General features: G+C 46.8%; 1 protein-coding gene across 1 annotated transcript; it reads left to right on the forward strand.

The window, feature by feature from the left end:
- Positions 1–408: 408 nt before the first annotated feature.
- On the forward strand, positions 409–4981 carry LOC115152930 (transmembrane protein 130). The gene is made up of 8 exons (XM_029697864.1): positions 409–511; positions 613–701; positions 799–967; positions 1268–1413; positions 1572–1656; positions 1864–2066; positions 3340–3452; positions 4205–4981. The coding sequence occupies exons 1-8, from the start codon at positions 504–506 to the stop codon at positions 4373–4375; spliced, it is 984 nt and encodes a 327-aa protein (XP_029553724.1). The 5' UTR covers positions 409–503; the 3' UTR covers positions 4376–4981.
- The last annotated feature ends 21349 nt before the right edge of the window (positions 4982–26330 follow it).

The following is a 26330-nucleotide window of genomic DNA, read 5'->3' on the forward strand; positions in this document are numbered from 1 at the left end:
GGACACACCTACTCATTCCAGGGTTTTTCTTTATTTTGACAATTTTATACATTGTAGGATAATAGTAAAAATAAAGAAAAACCCTTGAATGAGTATTTGTGTTCAAACTTTTGACTGGCACTGTATGAACTGTAACTCAGTAAAATCTTTGAGATTGTTACATGTGTTTATATTTTCTTTCACTGTAGGAGGAAAAATGTAAATTGGCCATTACTAAGAAGTGTCCCGCACATTTTTGATGTGGGCCATAAACTCATGTGTATCCTCAACCATGGACAATGATGTACAACACAACAGCTCTTTGTAATCTGAGGCACATGGTTAAAACGCATGGACATCATTTCAAGCTTTTACAAGTATCTGTGAAATTTAAAAGGCATGAACAAATTGCTGGCACCGGCTGACCAAGCATCTATTATCGGCTGTCCATTTAAAGACTGTCCACATTTCTAAACGTCTTAGTCCTGAAGTATCCTACACCATCTGCCTCTTCACAAGTGCAAATGAATCGGTAAATATGATGTGTTGTACGTGTAATATTAGGGAAAATAATTAGAATTACATTGCAGTACATTCAACATAATTTTGTGAACTTCTGGTTTATGATTTCAGAAAAATAATTGCGTTGGTCGTCATGTCACTTCCACTGATTCTGAGCCCCCAGGTTTTTGGGCTCGCGACAGACGGTTTGAGCAATCTACGTAGGTTTACTTTTACGCATAGACAACATTATTTCAATACAACACTATTTCAACAAAATGTAAACTAAACACATATGCTTTTTACATTTTTACGCAGAAAATATTGCAGGGAAGCTCAGCTTCATTCAGAGGGAAGGAAATGTGACTTATTTGCGGGACAAGGAGCTGGCAACGGAAGTTCCAACCGAGGCAAAGTTCGAACTGTTCGACCCAAGGAACACTTTACGCACTGCCAGATTCAACTATACCTGGGACTTCGGCAACGGGTAGGACTATGTGGACTTTGCCTGTTTATCATCGAATGTATGTTTTGTAGTTTAGGCTATATATTTAAATATTATGTGGTTGTTTTATTTTTTCTTTATTTATTTATTTGATGTTGTGTGATGCTGTTTTTTACTGTAAGGATTACTGTTGTTTTCTATTGTCTTGACAGTGTTGAATGTAGTATTCCATCAGGGACCACGTTAGAAACAAGTGGAATTGCTTTAACCTGTTATCCATGGGTTGTCCTCAGTGCATAATTTTGCTCAATAAATCATTAATCAATATTCTGGTTTTGTAAGAGAGGTGCTGAAGGGATCAGAGCCGTCTGTGCACTATAACTACTCATCCTCTGGAAACTACACTCTGCGGCTGAGAGTTGGGGCCCAAGTGAACACAACCTCTACTCCACTAACTGGGGTATACACCATGGACGTTACAGTTTTGGGTAGGTAGACAGAATACACATAGTTTTTGTTTATAATTATTTAGTTTGAAACAGTGTGTTTTGGCAATGTTGAGAGGACATGTAAGAGTTTTTAAATCTACCATACAGCAAGTGACACCATCAATTTAGGTGTATTGCATATCTCTGATATTTTCCAGACGCCATCAGAAATATTGAGTTGAAGAGCCCTCTGATTTTCCAGGTTTCCAGAAACAACAGTCTGGCTGTTCATGTGGATGGAAGGTCGGTACAATTTCTCAGTAGGCCACACAATTAACACACATAACACTCTCTCTCTCTCTCTCTCTCTCTCTCTCTCTCTCTCTCTCTCTCTCTCTCTCTCTCTCTCTCTCTCTCTCTCTCTCTCTCTCTCCCTCTCTCTGTTTCCCAGTCTTCCAATGTGGGTGTGCTGTATTTATTCTCATCATCTCTCTCTCTCTCTCTCTCTAGTCCTCCCATGTGGGTCTGTTGGAGGTTCCTACAGAACTGTGTATCAGCAACCCCTACAGGCTGTCACCTGACCATGCTGTATGAGAACACCATGATACTGAACCACACCTTCACAGCTTTAGGAGTCCACTGTCTGGACATCAGCGCCCGCAACGACATCAGCAAACTGCAGACCTCCTACAACATCTTTGTGAGGAGAGATCGTAAGTCTGGTGTTATCATGTGGTCTGTGGAGATTTGGTCCACGTTAGTCACGCTAGGCAGAAGCTAAAGGATAGTACAGTACAGTACAGACTTTGTCCTCTCACTTTTTTGGGAAGGCCCAAAAAATTGTCAAAGACTCCAGTCACCCAAGTCAATCTGTAGACCTTTCTCTCTGCTACCGCACGGCAAGCGATACCAGAGCGTCCAGTCTAGGACCAAAAGGCAGCTTCTACCCCCAAGCCATAAGACTACTGAACAATTAATCAAATGGCCACCTGGACTATTTACATTGACACGCCCACCCCTCTTTGTTTTTACACTGCTGCTACTCGCTGTTTATTATCTATGTATAGTCACTTTACCCCTAACTACATGTACAAAATAACTTGAGTAACCTGTACCCTTGCACAATGACTCGCTACCGGTACCCCCTGTATATGGCCTCGTTATTGTTATTTTTATTGTGTTACTTGTTATTTTTATTTTACTATTTTTATTTTATTTAGTAAATATTTTCTTAACTATTTCTTGAACTGCATTGTTGGTTAAGGGCTTGTAAGTATGCGTTTCATGGTAAGGTCTACACCTGTTGTATCTGGAGCATGTGACAAATACAATTTGATTTGATTTGAATACAGTATAGACTGTTTGATATAGTACAAATGATCCATCTATTAGTACAGTGTCCCTCAGCAGTTCTGGTGGCACAAGAGGTTTTGATGAGAATTTAGATTTCATGGTTCATCCTGTAATCTTCAGCTGAACCGAGTGATAGTGTGTTCAGAGAAATGAAAAGACGTCAGTGGGACAGTGGCCAGGGTTGAGGAATGCAGCTAAGGAGTTCTGGAGGAGAGCAATTTAACAGCAGGACCCACACCCCATACTGCATTTGTCTCCTGTGGTGAATTGATTTGTGCTGGATGGTAGGGTTATAGAGGAGTTTCAGGAAGCTTGTGACCTAATTTTAATCCATAACAAATAGAGAGTTTGAAATCAGAAGACTAAAAGAATGATGGTTTGTGTAAATAGGAACATGATTCAAAGTTAAGACAAGAGGAGACATGCTAGTAATCATGTATGCATATACTCAGTAGTATGACAGTCACTAATTGGGAGATAATTGTAAAAGAAAATCAATTCTGCTTGTAGAACTTCTGACCAGTATTCAAGCTTGTCTAACTGCATCATGTAATACTGTAATATTAGAGTATGTGAAGTGATTTCCATTCCTTGAACTATGGTCAAAACAGTTCTCTCTTTGTCTCCTTATAGCCTCTATTAACCTGCTCTTCATCATGATGTGTGCTTGGATCGTCTTGGCAATCCTCGCCTTCATCAGTGTTATAGCCTGTCGCCATAAGAAAGGAAGCAACAACAAACCACAGGTAGGAAGGAGACTGATGGAGGGACTTGTTCAAGAATATTATGCTCTGTTTCAATACTCCTAAAGATATGAGGCTATTCTACAATATATCCACAATTGGTTGATCTACATGTATACCTAACAAATTGACTTAGGATCAATTCTAAAACTTGGTCATAACCGTAGAAAGCACAGTCAAGCGGTTTTTGTAGTTTTTATTTTATTTTTATTTCACCTTAATTTATACAGGTTTTTCTCATTGAGATAAAATCTATTTTTCAAGAGAGACCTGGTCCAACAGTAGCAGGGGGAACAAAGTTTCAGACAAAACAACTTACATACACTAACACAACATTGAACAAAACTATTGACAAACATACAGTACAACAATTACATATTACGTAAAGAAACAGGACTCAGAGTTGACTCTAGTAGTGACTTTGTTTTCAGAAAATCTCTTCCTTTTGCATAATTGAACATACTACACTACTAAAAACGGTTGGACCACAGCTTTTAGCACGACCAAGGGACTCGTGACTCGAGTATGAGGAACTGGACTCTACATTTAACCTTTATTTAACTAGGCAAGTCAGTTAATAACAAATTCTTATTTACAATGACGGCCTACATCACTGCTGTCAAGTCATGGGGATTTGCACAGTGTATTTGTTCTTGTTCAGTATGAAATTACTAAGAAATGTTCAGACAATGTAGCCCTACAAACACCAAAAAACACTTGTGTGTCAGTGTAAATAATGATTTTTTATTTTACAGATGTCTAAGTCCAGTAACGCCACTTACTCCAGCATGAACATGGAACTGCAGCCACAACAGGACATCCCTGATATCAGTAGTGATATCTATGTGTCCAGTTCAAAGAAAGAAGAGGTCCAACCCCTTCTACAGCACGGGACCAGATCTGTCGCCAACTCCTACCGCAGCTAGTCTTCATTTACACACTTTGATTTGGGCTTTGTGTTGGACTGATTCAAGTCAAATGTTAATAGTTTATTATCAGTGTATAGTTTGAGATGAATATACAGTACCAGTCAAAAGTTTGGACACACCTACTCATTACAGGATTTTTCTTTATGTTTATTTTCTACATTGTGAGATGTTCTTCTGTTTTAGAGGATTGGATCCACCTATGCTGATAGATGAGACCTGCTAGTAACCCTGTAGGGAACAGTCCTGATGGGTATTACTTAGAGATACTGGCTGTCAACATCTTTAGAAAATGTTAATTTCATTTACAAAATGTTTTTATGGAATGCCAAGAAAGTCAATGATGAAAGTAAAAATAAATCAAGCGTCATTGTCAGTAAGAAGTCTTGTTATATTTACAATGTTATACACTGGTTATTGTCCCCCCAAATGTATGTATTTGTTGGTTAATCGACATCTGTCGCCGTTATTTCTACATATTTATCTTGCTGCTCACGACTGTACCAAAGGTACCAACGTTATGTACCTGAATGGTATCTTACAATACAATCTAACTTGAGTTGTAGGCCTACTTCATGTTACAATCATTAAATAATATGAGTTGTTCTTTTGTGTATTTTTCTATTTGACCATTTTATGGTATAATATACCTCAATTGAACAATGCAGAGACAGGATAGAAGATTAGTCAATCGGGAATTGTCGTTGACTCATTTCACTATGCTAGGTCTGAGGCCTTTTCTCTCTGTATGAGACCAGGATGAAACCGGCAATAAGGGTTGGGTGCTGACTCACTATGGCTCACACTCCCGGAGCAATTGTTGTTGTTTAATTCGGATGCATTTAAATGACAGTGGGCTTACTTTAAAATCAATTCTAGTCTACTATTTGGCCATCAACATAACTCATGTAAACACCTTCTAGATATTTTATATTGTGGTTCATTGCTGGTTGTTATGGATTATGGTAATATCGTGTAATTGCTATATTGTGATATTTCTGATATTGCATGCTAATTACACTCTTTCTTTGTTCTGTAATTTTAGGAACACGCACACACACACACACACACACACACACACACACACACACACACACACACACACACACACACACACTGACATATTTATTGCCGAAGATTGAAGCCAGCTTTTGTCTGACTAGCAATATTTAGTGAAAGTTATGCTGTCCGTAAAGTTCCTCTGTTAGATTTTCCAGTTTGGAAAACATTCTATGTTAGAAAAAACCTTCTGAGAACCTTTTTAGCCCGATTTGTTCTTAAAGTTTGGAGAACATTCACCTAATGTCAAACAGAACTTATCTAGAATGTGGTTACAATATTCTCAGAATATACAACAATGTTTTAGAGGCGTTTTATGGGATTTTGCAAGAACATTCAGTGTCCAGTTTTCTGAGAGTTATGAGAATAGTCCATCAACGTTCCACCAAACATACACAGAACATGTTTGCAATGTTCTTAGAATGAAATGTATTTTTATATATATATCTAGACAAATTTCATGAGAATTTTGCAAGAACATTCATTGGTTTCGTTTTCTGAGGGTTAGGAGAATATTCCATCAATGTTCCACCAAAAAAAAACACAAAGCATAGTTGCCATGTTCTCAGAATACACAATATTAATGTTCTAGACAGGTTTCATGAGAATGTTGGAAGAACATTCATATGTCCAGTTTTCTGAGAGTTAGGAGAGTATTCCATCAATGTCTCACCAAACAAACAGAACATGGTTGAAATGTTCTCAGAATGTAAGATATTAATGTTCTAGACACATTTAACGTGTGTGTCCTCCGAAACACAACCCAGCCAAGCCGTACTGCTTCTTGACACAACACCCACTTAACCCGGAAGCCAGCTGCACCAATATGTCCAAGGAAACACTGTACACATGGCAACTGTGTCAGCATGCATTGTGCCTGGCCCGCCACAGGAGTTGCTAGTGCGCAATGGGACAGGAACATCCCTGCCAGCCAAACCCTCCCCTAACCTGGACGACCCTGGGCCAATTGTACACCGCCCCATGGGTCTCCCGGTTGTGGCCTGCTGTGACAGAGCCTGGACTTGAACCAGGATCTCTAGTGGCACAGCTAGCACTGCAATGCGATGCAGTGACTTAGAACACTACGCTACTCAGGAGGCCAAGTGTACTTTTAACAGAGCTGAGATTTACTTCAAAGATTATTGGCCAGTATTATGATAGTGATGATTTGTCGCCACAGATGGTTCGTTTCCAAAGAAGGTTAAGATAATTAACGTGTCAGGTTAGGATAATTAATGTGTCAGGTTAGGATAATTAATGTGTCAGGTTAGGTGAATTTACATGGCAGGTTAGGAGAGCTAGCGCAAAAGGTTAGGTGAATAAACGTAGCAGGTTAGGAGAACGAGGTTGAGGGTTAGGGTTAGCTACAATGCTACAGCTGTCAACAACTGTTGTCCCCGACGCGACCACTAGAGGAAGCTGTTGTAGGCCTACTCCATCTAGCCACAACAGTAGAAACGTAATCAAACCATATGTGGGGACAAATCTTCAGTAGGCCTATCATAACACTGGTTTGAATTAATCATTTGAGTGCTGTGATTGGTTCAAGGTGTGACGGACAATTCACCTCCACCTGGTGTAATGGTGGTTCATTTTCCACCTGAGGGAAAGCCATGGGGAGATTCTGTCCTCTCCTCCACTCCTCCATCCTCCTCTCCTCCGTGACCCAGAAACTGATAAGCGGTTGAGTGGTTGAGGAGAGTGTCAATTTGTTAGTAGGTGAATGGAGGAGTCTGCTTACCTCCTCCATTACCTACAGTACCAGTCCAAAATGTGGACACACCTACTCATTCAAGGGGTTTTCTTTATTTTTACTATTTTCTACATTATTGAATAATAGTGAAGACATCAAAACTATTAAATAACACTTATGGAATCATGTAGTAACCAAAAAAGTGTTAAACAAATCAAAATATATTTTATATTTGAGATTATTTAAAGTAGCCACCCTTTGCCTTGATGACAGCTTTGCACACTCTTGGCATTCTCTCAACCAGCATAACCTGGAATGCTTTTCTAACAGTCTTGAAGGAGTTCCCACATATGCTGCTTTTCCTTGACTCTGCTGTCCAACTCATCCCAAACCCTCTCAATTGGGTTGAGGTCGGGTGATTGTGGAGACCAGGTCATCTGATGCAGCAATCCATCACTCTCCTTATTGGTCAAATATCCCTTACATAGCCTAGAGGTGTGTTGGGTCATTGCCCTGTTGAAAAGTAAATTATAGTCCCACTAAGTGCAAACCAGATAGGATGGTGTATCGCTGCACAATGCTGTAGTAGCCATGCTGGTTAAGTGTGCCTTGAATTCTAAAGAAATCACTGACAGTGTCACCAGCAAAGCACCCCCAAATCATTACACCTCCTTCTCCATGCTTCACAGTGGGAACCATACATGCGGATTTAACAGTTGTTAAAGTACTTTGTGAATTTCACCAGGTTCATATATTAATACAGTAAAGCATGTTGATTTGTTATAATGCATGCCTGCATCCTGGGAATAGGGGAGTGTGTACTTATGTTTTGCCCTGCGTGCTCCTGCTCAAATAATTTGGATGCACTATGAAAGGTAGACACGCTTTTTCTGTCGTCTTAATTGAAATGCATTCCAGGTGACTACCTCATCAAGCTGTTTTTCCCTTTTTTGGTTACTACATGATTCCATATGTGTTATTTCATAGTTTTGATGTCTTCACTATTATTCTTGGGGTGGCAGGTAGCCTAGTGGTTAGAGCGTTGGACTAGTAACCAAAAGATTACACGATCGAATCCTCGAGCCGACTAGGTAAAAATCTGTCATTCTGTCCCTGAACAAACCCACTGTTCCTAGGCCATCATTGAAAATAAGAACATGTTCTTAACTGACTTGCCTAGTTAAATAAAGGTAAAATAAAATGATACAATGTAGAAAATAGTAAAAATAAAGAAAAACCCTGAATGAGTAGGTGTGTCCAAACTTTGGACTGGTAATGTATTTCAGCAGAGGATGAACAAGAGTATCCTTTTGGCTTCTAGCGGCCTTTTCTCAATTAGATTTGCTCAACTCCTGTGTCCTCACTCCTCTTTTCTGCCCTCTCTTGCCTCCTTTTGAAAAAGGTCAAAGGTAATCGAGGAGAGGCGGCGAGGAGAGTGAATGTGGACAAAAATGCCCTTGCATGAAATGACAAGCTCTTTCTCCACTTGCGGGTCATCAGCCAAATGACGTTTACAGGGGTGGATCTCAAAATAATGCCGTTTTGTATTTGTATTTATTATGGATCCCCATTAGCTGCTGCCAAAGCAGCAGCTACTCTTCCTGGGGTCCAGCAAAATTAAGGCAGTTTATACAATTGTATAACATTACAATACATTCACAGATTTCACAACACACTATGTGCCCTCAGGCCCCACCTCCACCACTACCACATATCTACACTACTAAATCCATGTGCATGTATAGTGTGTATGTTATCGTGTGTGTGTGTATGTGTGTGTGTGTGTGTGTGTGTGTGTGTGTGTGTGTGTGTGTGTGTGTGTGTGTGTGTGTGTGTGTGTGTGTGTGTGTGTGTGTGTGTGTGTGTGTATGCATGTGTCTGTGCCAATGTTTGTGGTGCTTCATAGTCCCTGCTGTTCCATAAGATGTTTTTTTAATCTGTTTTTGAAATTTAATTTTACTGCTTGCATCAGTTACTTGATGTGTGTAACGCCCTGGCCATAGAGAGGGTTTTTTTGTTCTTTATTTTGGTTAGGCCAGGGTGTTACATTGGGTGGGCGTTCTATGTTCTTTTTCTAGGTTTTTTGTATTTCTTTGTTTTGGGCCGTGTGTGACTCCCAATCAGGCACAGCTGAAGTTCGTTGTTGTTGATTGGGAGTCACACATAAGGAGCAGGTTTTTCCTTTGGGTTTTGTGGGGGATTGTTTTCTGTTTTGTTCAGTTGGGACCAGACAGGACTGTTTGCTGTCGTTGCTATCAAGTGTTTTGTTTGTAGTGGTTCATTTTTATTAAATATCAAGATGAACACACAACCTCCGCTGCATCTTGGTTTTCTTGCGACGACGTCCGTTACAATGTGGAATAGCGTTCCATGTAGTCATGGCTCTATGTATGTAACGATCGTCCAAAGGATTAGACCAAGGTGCAGCGTGGTGAGTGTAAAATAATAATAAACAAATACAAACGACCGACACGTCTTGCAGGCTAAATACGAGCAGTACAAAATCAAGATCCCACAAACACAGGTGGAAAAAGGCTGCCTAAGTATGGCTTTCAATCAGACTCAACGATAGACATCGGCCTCTGCAAACCATACCCGGCCAAAACATAGAAAATAACACATAGAATGCCCACCCCACACCCTGACCTAACCACATAGAGAAACAAACCCTTTTTCTCAGGTCAGGGCGGGACAGTACTCCCCCCAAAGGTGCGGAATCCAGGCCGCAAACCTGAACCTATAGGGGAGGGTCCGGGTGGGCATCTATACTTGGCGGCGGCTCTGGTTCAGGGCGTTGCCCCCACACTGCCAGCTGATCCTCCCGTTTCTGTGTCGCCGGAGGAACCAGACTGCGGATCAGCGCCGGAGTCTCTGAACTGCCGACCGCCGCTGAAGACTCGGGGCTGCAGGCCGTCGCTGAAGACTCGGGGCTGCAGGCCGTCGCTGAAGACTCCGGGCTGCAGACCGTCGCTGAAGACACCGGGCTGCAGACCGCCGCTGAAGACTCCGGGCTGCGGACCGCCGCTGAAGACTCCGGGCTGCAGACCAACGCTGAAGTCTCCGGGCTGCAGACCGTCGCTGAAGACTCCGGGCTGCAGACCGTCGCTGAAGGCTCCGGACTGAGGAGCGTTGCTGGATGCTCCGGACTGGGGAGCGTCGCTGGAGGCTCCGGGCTGAGGAGCGTCGCTGGAGGCTCCGGCAGCTGGAGGCTCCGGGCTGAGGAGCGTCGCTGGAGGCTCCGGGCTGAGGAGCGTCGCTGGAGGCTCCTGACTGGGGAGCATCGCTGGAGGCTTCGGACTGGAGAGCGTCTCTGTAGGTTCCAGACCGGGGACCTTCGCTACAGGCTCCGTGCCATGGATCATCACTACTGGTTCCGCGCCATGGATCATCACTGGAGGCTTTGTGCCATGGATCATCACTGGAGGCTCTGGGCCATGGGTCATCACTGGAGGCTTTGTGCCATGGATCATCACTGGAGGCTCCGGGCCATGGATCATCACTGGAGGCTTCGTGCCATGGATCATCCCTACAGGCTCTGGGCCATGGATCATCACTGGAGGCTTCATGCCATGGATTATCACTACAGGCTCTGGGCCATGGATCATCACTGGAGGCTTCGTGCCATGAATTATCACTGGAGGCTTCGGACCCTTGAACATCACTGGAGGCTTTGTGCCATGGATTATCACTGGAGGCTTCGGACCATTGATCATCACTGGAGGCTTCGGACCATTGATCATCACTGGAGGCTTCGGACCATTGATCATCACTGGAGGCTTCCTACGGGGAGCTGGAACCGGTCTCACCAGACTGGAGAGATGCACTGAGGACCGCATGCTCAAAGCAGGCACAGGATGTACTGGGCTATGGTGGCGCACTGTAGGAAGAGTGTGCGAAGCAGGCACAGGGTACACTGGGCCTTGGAGGCGCACTGGAGGTCTGGCGCTTAGGGCTGGCACAACCCGTCCTGGCTTGATGTTGACTATCGCCCGGCAAGGGCGGAGCGCTGGTACAGGACGTACTGGGCTATGGTGGCGCACTGGAGGGAGAGTGCGCGAAGCAGGCACAGGGTACACTGGGCCTTGGAGGTGCACTGGAGGTCTGGCGCTTAGGGCTGGCACAACCCGTCCTGGCTCGATGTTGACTATCGCCCGGCAAGGGCGGAGCGCAGGTACAGGACGAACTGGGCTGTGCTGGTGAATGAGGGGTACCGTGCGTAGAGCAGGTGCAGGATAACCTGTGCCGAAGAGACGCACTGGAGGCCAGATACGCTGAGCCGGCGCACTTCTTCCTGGCTGTCGGCCAACTCTAGCACGGCAACGGTGAGGAACTTGCACCGAGCGCACCGGGCTGTGAGTATGCACTGGTGACACAGTGTGTATCACTGCATAACACGGTGCTTGCTCGGTCACTCGCTCTCCACGGTAAGCACGGGGAGTTGGCTCAGGTCTTAAACCCGCCTTTGCCAATCTACCCGTGTGCCCCCCCCAAATTTGTTTTGGCGCTGCCTCTCGGGCCTCTGTTGTTGCCTTGCCTGTTGATCATATCGCTGTACCTCCCTCGCTGCTTCCACCTGTTCCAATGGAAGGTGATCCCTTCCGGCCTGGATCTCTACCCACGTCCAGGATCCTTAGCGATCCAGGATGTCCTCCCATGTCCAGTCCATCGGCCCACGCTGCTTGGTCTTTTGGTGGTGGGATCTTCTGTAACGTTCGTCCAAAGGATTAGACCAAGGTGCAGCGTGGTGAGTGTTCATCTTTATTTTAAATCGGAACACTTAAACAAAATAATTAACAAATACAAACGACCGTCACATCTTGCAGGCTAAATACGAGCAGTACAAAATCATGATCCCACAAACACAGGTGGAAAAAGGCTGCCTAAGTATGGCTTCCAATCAGAGACAACGATAGACACCTGCTTCTGATTGGAAACCATACCCGGCCAAAACATAGAAAATAACACATAGAATGCCCACCCCACACCCTGACCTAACCACATAGAGAAACAAACCCTCTCTCTCAGGTCAGGGCGTGACAATGTAGTACTGTGTGCCTCCCATGGTCTGTTCTGGACTTGGGAACTGTGAAAAGACCTCTTGTGACATGTCTTGTGGGGTATGCATGGGTGTCCGAGCTGTATGTCAGTATTTTAGACAGACAGCTCGGTGCATTCAACATGTAAATACCTCTCATAAATAAAAGTAGTGATGAAGTTAATCTCTCCTCCACTTTCAGCCGTTTACAGGGGTGGAGCCCAAAATAAATGTGTAAAGTGATAAAAACGAATTAGGTTAATTGCTATGGATATTTAGTTTTCAAGGTCAGGCTTTTGGCTGGGTCTGAGGATGAGATCATCAAAGGCAAAATAGTGTAAGTATAAAATCCATACAGACAGAGGGATGTAATCTACATCGGTATTACATCACTGACAATTTACAGTTCAATGTTACTGGTGACATATATTCATCTCAAACTATACATTGTTAGCAAACTATTAACATTTGACTTGAATCAGTCCAACACAAAGCCCAAATCAAAGTGTGTAAATGAAGACTAGCTGCGGTAGGAGTTGGCGACAGATCTGGTCCCGTGCTGTAGAAGGGGTTGGACCTCTTCTTTCTTTGAACTGGACACATAGATATCACTACTGATATCAGGGATGTCCTGTTGTGGCTGCAGTTCCATGTTCATGCTGGAGTAAGTGGCGTTACTGGACTTAGACATCTGTAAAATAAAAAATCATTATTTACACTGACACACAAGTGTTTTTTGGTGTTTGTAGGGCTACATTGTCTGAATATTTCTTAGTAATTTCATACTGAACAAGAACAAATACACTGTGCAAATCCCCATGACTTGACAGCAGTGATGTAGGCCGTCATTGTAAATAAGAATTTGTTATTAACTGACTTGCCTAGTTAAATAAAGGTTAAATAAATAACTAAAGGTAAATGTAGAGTCCAGTAAACCTCGAGTTCCTCATACTCGAGTCACGAGTCCCTTGGTCGTGCTAAAAGCTGTGGTCCAACCGTTTTTAGTAGTATGTTCAATTATGCAAAAGGAAGAGATTTTCTGAAAACAAAGTCACTACTAATGGAGTCTGAGTCAACTCTGAGTCCTGTTTCTTTACGTAATATGTAATTGTTGTACTGTATGTTTGTCAATAGTTTTGTTCAACGTTGTGTTAGTGTATGTAAGTTGTTTTGTCTGAAACTTTGTTCCCCCTGCTGCTCTTGGACCAGGTCTCTTTTGAAAAATTTATTTTATCTCATTGAGAAAAACCTGTATAAAATTATTTTAAAAAAAAACATTGCTTGACAGTGCTTTCTATGGTTACGACCAAGTTTTGGAGTTGATTGTTAGTCAATTTGTTAGGTATACACTACAGTTCAAAAGTTTGGGGACACTTAGAAATGTCCTTCTTTAAAAAAATAAAAATGGTCCATTATAATAACATCAAATTGATAACAAATACAGTGTAGACATTGTCAATGTTGTAAATGACTATTGTAGCTGGAAACGGCAGATTTTTCATGGAATATATACATAGGGTACAGAGGCCCATTATCAGCAACCATCACTCCTATGTTCCAATGGCATGTTGTGTTAGCTAATCCAAGTTGATCATTTTAAAAGACTAATTGATCATTAGAAATGTCACGTCCTGGCCAGTATATAAGGTTAATTGTTTGTAGTTTGGTCAGGGCGTGACAGAGGGTATTTGTTTTATGTGGTTCAGGGTGGGTGATTGTTCTGTGTTCAGCCCTAGGCTTTACCAGACTGTTTGTTGTTCGTTCATTTTCGTGTTTTGTTGTTTTGGAGTGTTCGTTTGAAAGTTAATAAATCTAAAAATGAGCATACACGTACCTGCTGCATTTTGGTCCTCATTCACCAACGAGAACCGTGACAGAATCACCCACCACCAAAGGACCAAGCAGCAGGAGAACAGCATAGATGGATGGACGTGGGCGGATTTAAGGATGTTCGTGTCCAGGGCTATGGAAGAGTTAAGGGAACCCGAGAGGCAGCCCCAAGAAATTTTTTTGGGGGGGCACAAGGGCTGTGAAGAGGGGCAAGGATGGAGCCCCAGGCCAGCTCCCCGCACTAGCCCTGAGGTACGTGTCTCCAATCTGGTACGCCCAGTACCAGCACCCCGCACCAAGCCCAAGGTGCGTGTCCCCAGCCCCACCAGTCAACAGTCGTCGGAGCTGCCCGCCAGTCAACAGTCGTCGGAGCTGCCCGCCAGTCAACAGTCGTCGGAGCTGGCCGCCAGTCAACAGTCGTCGGAGCTGCCCGCCAGTCAACAGTCGTCGGAGCTGCCCGCCAGTCAACAGTCGTCGGAGCTGCCCGCCAGTCAACAGTCGTCGGAGCTGCCCGCCAGTCAACAGTCGTCGGAGCTGCCCGCCAGTCAACAGTCGTCGGAGCTGCTCGCCAGTCAACAGTCGTCGGAGCTGCCCGTCAGTCAACAGTCGTCGGAGCTGCCCGTCAGTCAACAGTCGTCGGAGCTGCCCGCCAGTCAACAGTCGCCGGAGTGGTCAGACTGCGCTGAATTGCCGGAGTGGCCAGACTGCGCTGAACTGCCGGAGTGGCCAGACTGCGCTGAACTGCCGGAGTGGCCAGACTGCGCTGAACTGCCGGAGTGGCCAGACTGCGCTGAACTGCCGGAGTGGCCAGACTGCGCTGAACTGCCGGAGTGGCCTGACTGCGCTGAACTGCCAGACTGCGCTGAACTGCCGGAGTGGCCAGACTGCGCTGAACTGCCGGAGTGGCCAGACTGCGCTGAACTGCCGGAGTGGCCAGACTGCCCTGACCTGCCGGAGTGGCCAGACTGCCCTGACCTGCCGGAGTGGCCAGACTGCCCTGACCTGCCGGAGTGGCCAGACTGCCCTGAACGTCCCGAGTGGCCAGACTGCGCTGAACTGCCGGAGTGGCCAGACTGCCCTGAACTGCCGGAGTGGTCAGACTGCCCTGAACTGCCGGAGTGGTCAGACTGCGCTGAACTGCCGGAGTGGCCAGACTGCGCTGAACGGCCGGAGTGGCCAGACTGCGCTGAACCGCCGGAGTGGCCAGACTGCCCTGAACCGCCGGAGTGGCCAGACTGCCCTGAACTGCCGGAGTGGCCAGACTGCCCAGACTGCCCAGACTGCCCAGACTGCCCAGACTGCCCCGAACTGCCCAGACTGCCCCGAACTGCCAGACTGCCCAGACTGCCTGGAACGGCCAGAACCTGAGCCGCCTCCAATATAGGTGGGTTGGGGAGGGGGGGTGTAGCACAGTGCCGTCGTTGACGGCAGCCACCCTCCCTTCCCTCCCTTTAGTAAGGGGGAATTTTTCTTTTGGGTATTGTTTGGGGGTATTTATTTATTATTATTATTTTTTTTGTTTTTTTTAAGGTGCTTCTGGGGTAGCACCTTTAAGGGGGGGGTACTGTCACGTCCTGGCCAGTATATAAGGTTAATTGTTTGTAGTTTGGTCAGGGCGTGACAGAGGGTATTTGTTTTATGTGGTTCAGGGTGGGTGATTGTTCTGTGTTCAGCCCTAGGCTTTACCAGACTGTTTGTTGTTCGTTCATTTTCGTGTTTTGTTGTTTTGGAGTGTTCGTTTGAAAGTTAATAAATCTAAAAATGAGCATACACGTACCTGCTGCATTTTGGTCCTCATTCACCAACGAGAACCGTGACAAGAAAACCCTTTTGCAATTATGTTAGCACAGCTGAAAACTGTGTTTCTGATTAAAGGTGCAATACAACTGGCCTTTTTAGACTAGTTGAGTATCGTGAGCATCAGCATTTGTGGGTTCGATTACAGGCTCAAAATTGCCAGAAACAAAGACTTTCTTCTGAAACTCGTCAGTCTATACTTGTTCTGAGAAATGAATGCTATTCCATGCCAGAAATTGCCAAGAAACTGAAGATCTCGTACAACGCTGTTTACAACTCCCTTCACAGAACAGCGTAAACTCTCTCTAACCAGAATAGAAAGAGGAGTGGGAGGCCCCGGTGCACAACTGAGCAAAAGGACATGTACATTAGTAGACCGCAGAGCGCCGCCCGAACAGAGAGGAACCACCTTCGGTGGAAGTCGTGACAGTACCCCCCCCCCACGATGTGCGGCTCTCGCAGCGCACCGACGCCGGCCTCGAGGACGACCCGGAGGACGAGGCGCAGGGCGATCTGGATGGAGGCGGTGAAACTCCCTCAGCATAGATGGGTCTAATACGTCCTCCACTGGCACCCAGCATCTCTCCTCCGGGCCATACCCCTCCCAATCCACAAGGTACTGAAGGCCCCTCACCCGACGCCTCGAGTACAGTATGGACTGAACTGCATACGCCGGGGCCCCCTCGATGTCCGGGGGGGAGGAGGGACCTCCCGCACCTCAGTTTCTTGAGGCGGACCAGCCACCACCGGCCTGAGGAGAGACACATGAAACGAGGGGTTAATACGGTAATAAGGGGGAGCTGTAACCTATAACACACCTCGTTTATTCTCCTCAGGACTTTAAATGGCCCTACAAACCGCGGACCCAGCTTCTGGCAGGGCAGGCGGAGGGGCAGATTTCAGGTCGAGAGCCAGACCCGGTCCCCCGGTGCAAACACCGGGAACTCGCTGCGGTGGCGGTCAGCGCTTGCCTTCTGCCGCCCTTCGGCCCATTTAAGGTACCGTGGGCGGCCTCCAAAGTCTCCCTCGAGCGCCTCACCCAATCGTCCACCACAGGACCCTCGGTCAGGCTCTGATTCCATGGTACCAGGACCAGCTGATAACCCAACACGCACTGGAAGGGCGACAGGTTTGTAGAGGAGTGGCGGAGTGAGTTCTGGGCCATCTCTGCCCATGGGATGAACGTCGCCCACTCCCCTGGCCGGTCCTGGCAATACGACCGCAGAAACCTACCCACATCCTGGTTCACTCTCTCCACCTGCCCATTACTCTCGGGGTGAATACCCGAGGTAAGGCTGACCGAGACCCCCAGACGTTCCTTGAACGCCTTCCACACCCTGGACGTGAACTGGGGACCCCGATCAGAAACTATGTCCTCAGGCACCCCGTAGTGCCGGAAGATGTGAGTAAACAGGGCCTCCGTGGTCTGTAGGGTCGTAGGGACACCGGGCAAAGGGAGGAGGCGACAGGACTTATAAAACTGATCCACAACGACCAGGATCGTGGTGTTGCCCTGTGACGGAGGCAGATCGGTCAGGAAGTCCACCGACAGGTGTGACCAAGGCCGCTGTGGAACGGGAAGGGGTTGTAACTTCCCTCTGGGCAGGTGCCTGGGAGCCTTGCACTGAGCGCACACCGAGCAGGAGGAAACATAAACCCTCACGTCCTTGGCCAAAGTGGACCGCCAGTACTTCCCACTAAGACATCGCATCGTCCTACCAATGACTGGATGACCAGAGGAGGGGGACGTGTGAGCCCACCAGATCAACCTGTCACGAACCTCAAGCGGAACGTACACCTGTCCAGCTGGACACTGTGGTGGAGTAGGCTCTACACGCAACGCCCGCTTGATGTCCGCGTCCACCTCCCACCTCACCGGTGCCACCAGACAAGAGGCCGGAAGTATTGGAGTAGGATCGATGGACCACTCCTCCGTATCATACAGTCGGGACAGTGCGTCTGCCTTAGTATTCTGGGAACCTGGTCTATTTATTTTTTATTTATTTCACCTTTATTTAACCAGGTAGGCAAGTTGAGAACAAGTTCTCATTTACAATTGTGACCTGGCCAAGATTAAGCAAAGCAGTTCGACAACATACAACAACACAGAGTTACACATGGAGTAAAACAAATATACAGTCAATAATACAGTAGAAAAATAAGTCTATGTACAATGTGAGCAAATGAGGTGAGATAAGGGAGGTAAAGGCAAAAAAAGTCCATGGTGGCAAAGTAAATACAATATAGCAAGTAAAACACTGGAATGGTAGATGTGTAGTAGAAGAAAGTGCAAAGTAGAAATAGAGATAATGGGGTGTTAAGGAGCAAAATAAAATAAATAAAATAAATAAATACAGTAGGGGAAGAGGTAGTTGTTTGGGCTAACTTATAGATGGGCTATGTACAGGTGAAGTGATCTGTGAGCTGCTCTGACAACTGGTGCTTAAAGCTAGTGAGGGAGATAAGTGTTTCCAGTTTCAGAGATTTTGTAGTTCGTTCCAGTCATTGGCAGCCGAGAACTGGAAAGAGAAACGGCCAAAGGAGGAATTGGCTTTGGGGGTGACCAGAGAGATATACCTGCTGGAGCGCGTGCTACAGGTGGGTGCTGCTATGGTGACCAGTGAGCGGAGATAAGGGGTGACTTTACCTAGCAGGGTCTTGTAGATGACCTGGAGCCAGTGGGTTTGGCGACGATTATGAAGCGAAGGCCAGCCAACGAGAGCGTACAGGTCGCAGTGGTGGGTAGTATATGGGGCTTTGGTGACAAAACGGATGGCACTGTGATAGACTGCATCCAGTTTGTTGAGTAGGGTATTGGAGGCTATTTTGTAAATGACATCGCCAAAGTCGAGGATCGGTAGGATAGTCAGTTTTACGAGGGTATGTTTGGCAGCATGAGTGAAGGATGCTTTGTTGCGAAATAGGAAGCCAATTCTTGATTTAACTTTGGATTGGAGATGTTTGATGTGAGTCTGGAAGGAGATTTTACAGTCTAACCAGACACCTAGGTATTTGTAGTTGTCCACATATTCTAAGTCAGAACCGTCCAGAGTAGTGATGCAGGACAGGCGGGCAGGTGCAGGCAGCGATCGGTTGAAGAGCATGCATTTAGTTTTACTTGTATTTAGAAGCAGTTGGAGGCCACGGAAGGAGAGTTGTATGTCATTGAAGTTCGTCTGGAGGGTTGTTAACACAGTGTCCAAAGAAGGGCCAGAAGTATACAGAATGATGTCGTCTGCGTAGAGGTGGATCAGAGACTCACCAGCAGCAAGAGCGACATCATTGATGTATACAGAGAAAAGAGTTGGCCCAAGAATTGAACCCTGTGGCACCCCCATAGAGACTGCCAGAGGTCCGGACAACAGGCCCTCCGATTTGACACACTGAACTCTATCAGAGAAGTAGTTGGTGAACCAGGCGATGCAATCATTAGAGAAACCAAGGCTATTGAGTCTGCCGATGAGGATGTGGTGATTGACAGAGTCGAAAGCTTTGGCCGGGTCAATGAAAACGGCAGCACAGTATTGTTTCTTATCGATGGCGGTTACAATATCGTTTAGGACCTTGAGCGTGGCTGAGGTGCACCCATGACCAGCTCTGAAACCAGATTGCATAGCGGAGAAGGTGCGGTGGGATTCGAAATGGTCGGTAATCTGTTTGTTGACTTGGCTTTCGAAGACCTTAGAAAGGCAGGGTAGGATGGATATAGGTCTATTGCAATTTGGGTCAAGAGTGTCCCCTCCTTTGAAGAGGAGGATGACAGCAGCTGCTTTCCAATCTATGGGAATCTCAGACGACACGAAAGAGAGGTTGAACAGGCTAGTAATAGGGGTTGCAATAATTTCGGCAGATAATTTTAGAAAGAAAGGGTCCAGATTGTCTAGCCCGGCTAATTTGTAGGGGTCCAGATTTTGCAGCTCTTTCAGAACATCAGCTGAATGGATTTGGGAGAAGGAGAAATGGGGAAGGCTTGGGCGAGTAGCTGTGGGGGGTGCAGTGCTGTTGACTGCATATAGTAAATCTAAATCGGGTGAAAAACATAGCATACCTTGCCTGGTGAGGGTTCAGTCTCCTTGCCTCCCGGATGTATTCCAGATTACGGTGGTCAGTCCAGATGAGCAAAGGGTGTTGAGCCCCCTCAAGCCAATATCTCCACCCTTTCAGAGCTTTGACGACAGCCAACAACTCCCGATCCCCCACGTCATAGTTTCGCGCCGCCGGGCTGAGCTTCCTCGAAAAGAAAGCACAGGGGCGGAGCTTCGGTTTCGTACCCGAGCGCTGTGAGAGCACGGCTCCAATCCCAGCCTCGGAAGCATCCACCTCCACTATGAATGCCAAAGAGGGATCCGGATGAGCCAGCATGGGAGCTGAGGTAAACAGAGCCTTCAGGCGACTGAAAGCTCTGTCCGCCTCAGCCGACCACCGCAGACGCATCGGTCCCCCCTTCAGCAGTGAGGTAATGGGAGCAGCCACCAGCCCAAAACCCCGGATAAACATCCGGTAGTAGTTGGCAAACCCTAAAAACCGCTGCACCTCCTATACAATGGTTAGAGTCGGCCATTTACGCACGGCTGCAATGCGGTCACAGTCCATCACCAACCCTGATGTGGAAATGCGATACCCTAGGAAGGAGACAGCCTTTTTGAAGAACAAGCATTTCTCAGCCTTGACGTACAGGTCATGCTCCAAAAGTCGCCCAAGTACCTTGAGCACCAGAGACACATGCTCGGCGCGTGTAGCGGAAAAGACCAGAATGTCATCGATATAAGCCACCACACCCTGCCAGTGCAGGTCCCTGAGAATGTTGTCTACAAAGGATTGGAAGACTGCAGCAGCATTCTTCAACCTGTACGGCATGACAAGGTACTCATAATGGCCGGATGTGGTACTAAACGCTGTCTTCCACTCATCTCCCTCCTGGATACGCACTAAGTTATACGCGCTGCTGAGATCCAGTTTTGTGAAGAAGCGTGCCCCGTGAAATGACTCAATCGCCGTGGCGATGAGAGGTTGCGGGTAACTGTACCCCACCGTGATGGAATTTAGACCTCTATAGTCAATGCACGGATGCAGACCTCTCTCCTTCTTCTTCACAAAAAGAAACTCGAGGAGACGGGTGAAGTGCAGGGCCGAATGTACCCCTGCCCCAGAGATTAAGATACATATGTCTCCATAGCCACCGTCTCCTCCTGTGACAGGGGATACACGTGACTCCTGGGAAGTGCAGCGTCTACAAGGAGATTTATCGCACAATCCCCTCGTCGATGAGGTGGTAATTGGGTCGCCAATTGGATAGCCAAATCGGCATATTCCTGAGGGAATGCGCACGGTGGAGATTTGGTCTGGACTCTCCACCGTCGTTGCACCGATGGAAACCCCTACACACCTGCCAGAGCACTCCTCTGACCACCCCTTTAGAGCCCTCTGTTGCCACGAAATCTTAGGGTTGTGACAGGCCAACCAGGGGATCCCCAGCACCACCGGAAACACAGGAGAATCAATGAGGAGGAGACTAATTCTCTCCTCATGACCCTCCTGCGTAACCATGCCCAGTGGAGCCGTGACCTCCCTGACTAGCCCTGACCATAATGGTCGGCTATCTAAGGCGTGCACTGGGAAGGGTTTATCAATCTGAACAAGGGGGATCCCTAACCTATGCGCAGAACCGCTGTCAATAAAATTCCCTGCTGCGACTGAATCTACTAGCGCCTTATGCCGGGAATGAGGGGCAAACTCAGAAAAAGAAATCAACACATACATGTGACCAACAGGGGCCTCTGGGTGAGTGTGGTGCCAACTCACCCGGGGTGTCCGAGCAGTGCTCGGCCTGGCGACTCCCAGAAGAGCCCCTCCAGCACCGGTCAGCAGTGTGCCCTCAACGACCACAGCTGGTACAGGAAAAGGTTCCTCCCCCGGTCGCCCTCGCTGCAGCATCGCCTAGCTCCATGGGCGTTGGACCGGAGGGGCTGGGGGATGAAACTGACAGGGCCCGATCCGGACATCCGCGGGTCACCAGCAAGTTGTCCAGCCGAATGGACATGTCTACCAGCTGGTCCAAGGTGAGGGTGGTGTCTCAACAGGCTAGCTCCTTATGGATGTCCTTGCGCAAACTGCACCTATAATGATCGATCAGGGCCCTGTCGTTCCATCCCGTGCCGGCGGCCAAGGTCCGGAACTCTAGGGCGAAGTCCTGTGCGCTCCTCGTCTCCTGCCTTAGATGGAACAGATGCTCACCCGCCGCTCAACCCTCAGGTGGGTGGTCGAACACGGCCCGGAAGCGGTGAGTGAACTCTGGGTAGTGGTCCTTCACCGAGTCTGGATCGTTCCACACCACGTTGGCCCACTCCAGGGCTTTGCCTGAGAGGCAGGAGACGAGGGCGTTCACGCCGGGTGAACGGTTGCCAGGTATAGCTCCATCTGGAGTAAGAACCCCTGGCACCCGGACGCCATCCCATCGTACTCCCTCGGGAGCGCGAGCCGAATTCCACTGGGACCAGGCGACGAAGGAGAGGGTTGTGGGACTGGTTGGAGTGTGGCTGGTGGAGGTGTAGGAAGGCCACCTCTCTCCCATCTTTCCATCGTCGCCATCACCTGATCCATCGTGGTCCCCATATGGTGTAAGACTGCTGTGTGGTGTTGAACGCGCTCCTCCATAGATGTTGGGAGCGCGTCAGCTCCTTCTGACTCCATCATGTGGTGCGGGATTCTGTGACAAGATTGTGTTTGGAGGTAGGTGAAGGAGTCAAGCGCAGGAGAGCAGAGATGTCCGAGATGCGTATTTTAATAGGCAAGTCCAACAAACATACAGGTCAGGTACAATACCAAAAATAAACGCCCTTGACAACAGTGAAACCAGTTACTCACGGAAGGAGGGAAAAAACCCAACGCTCCTAAACTTATACACACTTGGTAATACACGCAAAAACAAATAAGGCACGACCTAAACGAGCAACCTCACATGAAAATAATCCTGCACAAACCTAGGCAGGCAACAGGGGTAATTATACACACAGAAATCAAGGCAAATGAAAACAGGTGTGAAGAACCTCCAGACAAAACAAACGGAAAAGGAAAAACGGATCGATGATGGCTAGTAGACCAGCGAAGTCGACCGCGAGCGCCGCCCGAAGAGGGAGAGGAACCACCTTCGGTGGAAGTCGTGACAATGTGTTTTAACCATGTACCTCGGATTACAACGAGCTGTTGTGTTGTTAATTGCAAGTCACTGTCCATGGTGGAGGTAGCACAATTGAATTTTCCTCACTGAGTTTATGGTCCACATTAGAAATGTTGCTAGGAATGGTCAACACAATTATTTTACTCAAATACTGAACAAAAATATAAACGCAACATGCAACAATTTCAAAGATTTTACTGAGTCCACAGTTCATATCAGGACATCAGTCAATTGAAATAAATGTATTAAGCCCTAATCTATGGATTTCACATGACTGTGAATACCGACATAATCTGCCCGAGGATTTCAACAGGCCCCTCAGGTGCGACTTCCGCTGAAGGCCCATTCTGCAAACCGCGGCCTACTAGGTACCTAGAGCTACTTGGAACCCTACTAATTCCACAACTGGTCTATCGACGTCACCGCACGAAGAGGCAAAAACAGACTTACCCCCATCGCGACGTCCCCCAAAGGCTAACTTTCTAGCTCCGGTCTGTTAACTGCTAGCTTGCTTGCCCTGGTCTGCTAACTGCTAGCTTGCCTGCCCCGATCTGCTAACTGCTAGCCCCGGTCTGCCAACTGCTTGCTTGCTAACCCGGTCTGCTAACTTCTAGTTTGCCAGCCCAGATCTGCTAACTGCTAGCTTGTTTAGCCCCGGCCTACTAACTGTTAGCTTGTTAGCATCGGCCTGCTAACTGTCTGAATCGCCGTATCCCCAGGTAGCCCAACCACTCACTGGACCCATATGTTCACTTGGCTACGCATGCCTCTCTCTAATGTCAATATGCCTTGTCCATTACTGTCATGGTTAGTGATTACTGTTTTATTTCACTGTAGAGCCTCTAGCCCTGCTCAATATGCCTTAACCAACCATGTTGTTCCATCCTACATATGCAATGACATCACCTGGTTTAAATGTCTCTAGAGACGATATCTCTCTCATCATTACTCAATGCCTAGGTTTATCTCCAATGTACTCACATCCTACCTTACCTTTGTCAGTATACTATGCCTTCAATCGGTGCTATCGTGCCCAGAAACCTGCTCCTTTTACTCTCTGTTCCGAACGTGCTAGACGGCCAGTTCGTTTAGCCTTTAGCCGTACCCTTATCCTACTTCTCCTCTGTTCCTCTGGTGATGTGGAGGTTAATCCAGGTCCTGCAGTGCCTAGCTCCACTCCCACTCCCCAGGTGCTCTCATTTGTTGACTTCTGTAACCGTAGGAGGAAATGTTATAATTTCAATAGTTTATTTGAGTAGGCACAGATGCAATTTAAACATGCACACATTGAATACACAAGACTCCGAGCCACCTTGTATTACTTTAAAACAACTACTGAGGAAGCTGGTGCTGGAGATCATCCACCGGATCCCGACTGATGAACACCTAAGTAATTATCTGTCCCTAACCTGAACTCAGAGTTTTCTTTGCATCGCACATTGTTTGTTTTCAGATTGCGGGCGAAGACAACGTTCTGATATACTTGCATATCATCATTGAACTGCACAAGCACTTCCGTCCACAGATCTCTCAAGAGGTGAGAACTAAGATCTTACTATACTCCACTCTCACTTTGTGTTGATGATGAACAGAAGACCTGTCTCCAGTGTTTTGCCTCGACTCTATCTCAATTCCTCTTTCCATGATTCATCGCATCTCCTTGCCTCCTCCTCAAACGTATTGAATGAGAAAGGAGGTCCAAGGACACTCCCATCAGACCCACTTCTATAATGTGTTATTAGAAGAAAGCAAGGAGAGAGGATGTGAGGAATCGAGCAAAGATTCATTGAGTTTGACCCCATGTCTTGATGCTGAGCAGTGCTCCTCTGATCATGGTATTAACTGTCTGCTTTCATCCTCTATTCAAATTCATCCCTGACTGGACTTCGTGAAGCAGATCAATAAGGAGCTACCTACAGTAGTGGTAAGACTACTGAACAGCAGGTGGATTGTTGAGCTTTGTGGGAGCTGGGAAATGTTTGGGTCTCTGAATCATGTTCTCATGCCTCTATTTTGCCACCTTTCCCATCCTGCTTTCTAACACATTCCCCCTCCCCTCACTCTCGCTTGCCCCTCCTGTCTCTTTTCTCACTCTTTCTGATCTCTCTCTCTCCTCCTCCAGGCTCGGTACTTTGAGAACCCCCAGGTGATAGCTGAGAACATAGTGCCTTCTCCTGAGATGGTGGGCATGATCACCTCAGTGTTGGTGAAGACCACACAGGGAGGACAGTGAAACACGCAAGGTGAGTATACCTGTCCTGGATACTTCTATCAACTTTCTGGAACTCCTCTTATTACCACTTGGTGGCGTAGAAGCACCGTGGCACTGGCGAAGCATCTCAGACCACGGCTAGTTTTCCAGGTAGAAAAGGCATGGACAGACCGGTAGCATTTGCCGGCCGAGAGTACTTAGAAGCTCTGTTCAGCGTGCCAGCCGTAATTTGCTAAATTATTCTACATGTAGAATCGCGTGAAAATATTGTCAGTCAGACACCCACCAGTGTGTGGTCCCTAAAACACAGCACCGAACAAACTGTGAACAAACAGCAGATGAATGGCAGATCGACATTCGATGCAGTGTGTGTGCTCCCTAAGGCAGAGAGTTGATGTGATTCATCATTGAATCATGGATGTTGTAGAATCATGTCTGGTCCATACAGTATATTTATATCTAAATGTTCCGTACTGTTGGACCCTTCCTGAATTTAGGCTGGCATTGCCCTTGTCTTTTCCTGATCATCTGTCTGTGTCTGTCTGTTCCTCCAGCACACCATCATCCCCCAGGGTCCCTGTCCATCAAGGTGCTGGCTGAGCTGCCCATCATAGTGGTGCTCATGTACCAGATGTACAAACTGAAAATCAATAACCTGGTGTCTGAGATTGTCCCTCTCGTCATGAACACTATGATGGGCAGGTTTCTCCTCTGGCCAGGTAAGACAACTGTGTGCGTGTGTGTTAATTCCTTCCTGCAGACAATCATACTCACTCTTTTTACTAAACAACCACAAAGAATATGAAATGGTATTGAAGCATAAATCATTTTGAATTTTTACAGTAAAATAGTTTGCTTCGTCTATAAAGAGTTATTCTAAACCCTAACGTAACTTTCAGGCAACGCAAGCTGTATAACAGAGAGCTGTATTCTGATTTTACCCCTGCTCGGATCAAGACCCTGTCCTTCCTGGCCTGCAGCATCTCCATCTACCAGGTACGTATCCATGTTGTGCTTTTTATGTCTGGGTTCAATTTCTCATTTTCTGTCTTGTATTGCATTTACCTGGTACACAGAATAATTAATTCCATGTACATGAAATCATATTTTCTGAACTGTATTGCAATGCGTGTGTCTCTCTGTGTCTGTCTC

Source organism: Salmo trutta, chromosome 18 (genome assembly GCF_901001165.1).
Source record: "Salmo trutta chromosome 18, fSalTru1.1, whole genome shotgun sequence".
NCBI classification, from domain to species: Eukaryota; Metazoa; Chordata; class Actinopteri; order Salmoniformes; family Salmonidae; genus Salmo; species Salmo trutta.

Excerpts from the sequence above, each read along its gene's own strand:
- LOC115152930 (XM_029697864.1), top strand. Across the intron at positions 2,067-3,339 it reads CATCTTTGTGAGGAGAGATC|CCTCTATTAACCTGCTCTTC; the intron begins GTAAGTCTGGTG and ends GTCTCCTTATAG. Across the intron at positions 3,453-4,204 it reads GAAGCAACAACAAACCACAG|ATGTCTAAGTCCAGTAACGC; the intron begins GTAGGAAGGAGA and ends TTTATTTTACAG.